The sequence below is a fragment of the Pteropus vampyrus genome, unplaced genomic scaffold (assembly GCF_000151845.1).
Source record: "Pteropus vampyrus isolate Shadow unplaced genomic scaffold, Pvam_2.0 Scaffold305, whole genome shotgun sequence".
Classification (NCBI taxonomy): domain Eukaryota; kingdom Metazoa; phylum Chordata; class Mammalia; order Chiroptera; family Pteropodidae; genus Pteropus; species Pteropus vampyrus.
In genome coordinates, this window is record NW_011889086.1 from 307,227 (window position 1) to 309,702 (window position 2,476).

The window sequence follows — 2,476 nt, forward strand, 5'->3', positions numbered from 1 at the left end:
TCACCTGCACCATTTGCTTTCCTTGGTCTTCAACCTGTAGGCTCACATTACATGTTTTGACTTGCTAGCCTCCATAATCATGTGAGCCAAATTATTTTTATTTATATCCATATATATATATACACACACATTATAAATATAAATATACACACACACATGTATGTGTATATATATAAAGTTGCAAGTTGATCCTAATACCTCTGATTTCCAGCCAGTACCATAGGGTTCATTCTAACCTTCCCTTTCCCTGGATGTTATTACCCACAATATATTTGTTTATTTGCTCAACTGTAATATACACATAAAAGATTTTCAGAATAGCTAACCATATACCTAGGGAAAATTTGATAATTAGAGTATAATATTTATGTACAGTTATTTTACCTTTAGCCATACAGCATACTGTCAAAATATTCTTCCTCAAAGTTACTTAGGCTAGTTTTCTTTCCCAAATCCCTTTTAGTGTAGTTATGTTATTCATTATTAATACAAGAGGTTCCGTTTTTACTGTTTGTATTTCATTTTGTCTACCTCAACCACATCCTGGTCTCTGTCTCTGTCTGTCTGTCTACCTACCTACCTACCTACCTACCTACCTACCTACCTACCTACCTTCTGTCTATTTATTTTCAGAAGGACATGAAACATCACCATGGTTCTAAGAGTTAGAGTTATGTAAAAAAGTGTACTCATAGAAGTGTCATTCCCCGCTACAACCCTGGTCCCATTCCTCCAATCTTTCTATCCCATTCCTACCCACACTTTATAGGTAATCAATCTCATTTGGTTCTGGTTTAACTTTCCTATATTTCTTTAGCATAAAAGGAACAAATACAAGTTTTCTTATATTTCCTTCTTTTTACATGAAAGGGAGCATATTGTCAACACTGCTTTGCACTCCACTTTCTATACTTACTGGTATAACCTGGATTTTACTCCATATCAGTTATCCTCAGTTTTACAAATGAAGAGATAGGCCTAAAGAGTTTGAATAACTTGTCCAAGGTCACCCACTGAGTAAGGAATAAAGCTGGATTTGAACCCAAGAAGTTTTGACTCCAAAATCCATCTTCCTTCTATTACATCAGTTTCTCATCCATGGTTCCTGGCATATTTTGCTGCTGGTGGTGGTGGTTGGGGTGTGTGTGTGTGTAGGGGGTGGGAGGGTAGGGGGTATGGATCTGTAGGTTCTTTGAATTCTCTTAGGTCATTTTAAAAGTTAATACCTGTATGTTCTAGATCATCTGGATGACTATCTTATAACCAAGTACTGCCAGGCATTTTTATTGCCCATAGGATCTGAAAAATCACACATCAGCCTAAAGTAAATGCCCTCGACATAGTCAAGCATGAAAAGTCGTAGAGGACAGAGAGCAGTTACCTGGCTGTGGCCTTGGCTTGTAGTTCAGGAAAGGCAGCATGGCCCTGCACCATGTGGTCTATCTGAAAAACAAAAGAGATGGGTCAATTTTATAGTTTCTCTAATCTATGTTTAAGCCAGAAAAAAGATATTAAAATGTCTGGGTTTTTTTTTTTTCCAGCTCTTTGTCCATAGAGAATCTAAGAATGTTAAAATGCTAACTCGGCAAGAGTGTTTCAGCTCTTTCAGAAATCTAGTTTTGCTTAACCTAGTGCTGGCCTCTTGGATTACAAAGCAAAGAAGTTTAAAGAGAAGAGTAGCAGGAAATGAAACTCCCAAGGCTGAACTGGTAGCAGCAGGTAGTATCAGGCTCAAGAACTAGATGTGAGGGGAGGACTGAGATGGAGGGGAAACTCAAGTTAAATGGTCAGGGATCTGGGTGTTATAGCACTAACTTCTGATTCACACCATGTCCACTTTCCCAATCCAGGCTGTTACCTCAGGGCAATGTCAGACTTTGAATTACTCATTCCGTCTAACTAATGGAGAAGCTGAGTGAAAGAGATTATGAGGAGGGAGGTTCAGTTAAAAAAAAAAAAAAAAAAAAAGTTAAAAAAAAAAGTCCCAAAGCTGTCATGAGTACCTCCTGATTGAAAAGTTAACACATGGGAAACTTGAGACGTAGTTCTCCAAGGACAGACATGTCTGAGATCTGGAAACAACCATCTTCTCACTTGAAACCCCATGTCTAAAATTCTATTCCTTAATCCACTTGGTAGTTCTGAACAAAATAATATGTAAAATGCATCAGGAAGAGACATGCTTCCCTATGCTGGAACTCTGGCTTGCAAGAACATAGCCAACACTGTGTTTGGGTTCCTGAACTTAATTTGTGTATTTTCTCAATGTTTACATGAGTCTCGAAGACTCCAAAACAACCATTCTGACAGATTTATTTTCACTCAAACTATGAACCAACTGGTTATTTTGGCCTCAAGGAGATGGCCTCTCTGAGCATGTTTCCTGAGAGCTGGGGCTGTGTGACAGGAAGAGAATTTGTTCCGGAGGCACCATGGCTGGATCCGCCCTCTGGCTCTGATACTAACTAGCTGTGTG

At 38.7% G+C, this 2,476-nt stretch overlaps 1 protein-coding gene across 7 annotated transcripts in view; it reads right to left on the reverse strand.

Moving 5' to 3' along the window:
- FGGY (FGGY carbohydrate kinase domain containing) overlaps positions 1-2,476 on the reverse strand; it is a 374,083-nt gene that overhangs the window by 114,647 nt on the left and 256,960 nt on the right. For all 7 annotated transcript variants that reach the window (XM_011377062.1, XM_023521507.1, XM_023521508.1 and 4 more), the window contains one exon: positions 1,382-1,443. In XM_011377062.1, the coding sequence (XP_011375364.1) occupies positions 1,382-1,443 (62 nt within the window). The remainder of the gene's footprint in view (positions 1-1,381; positions 1,444-2,476) is intronic.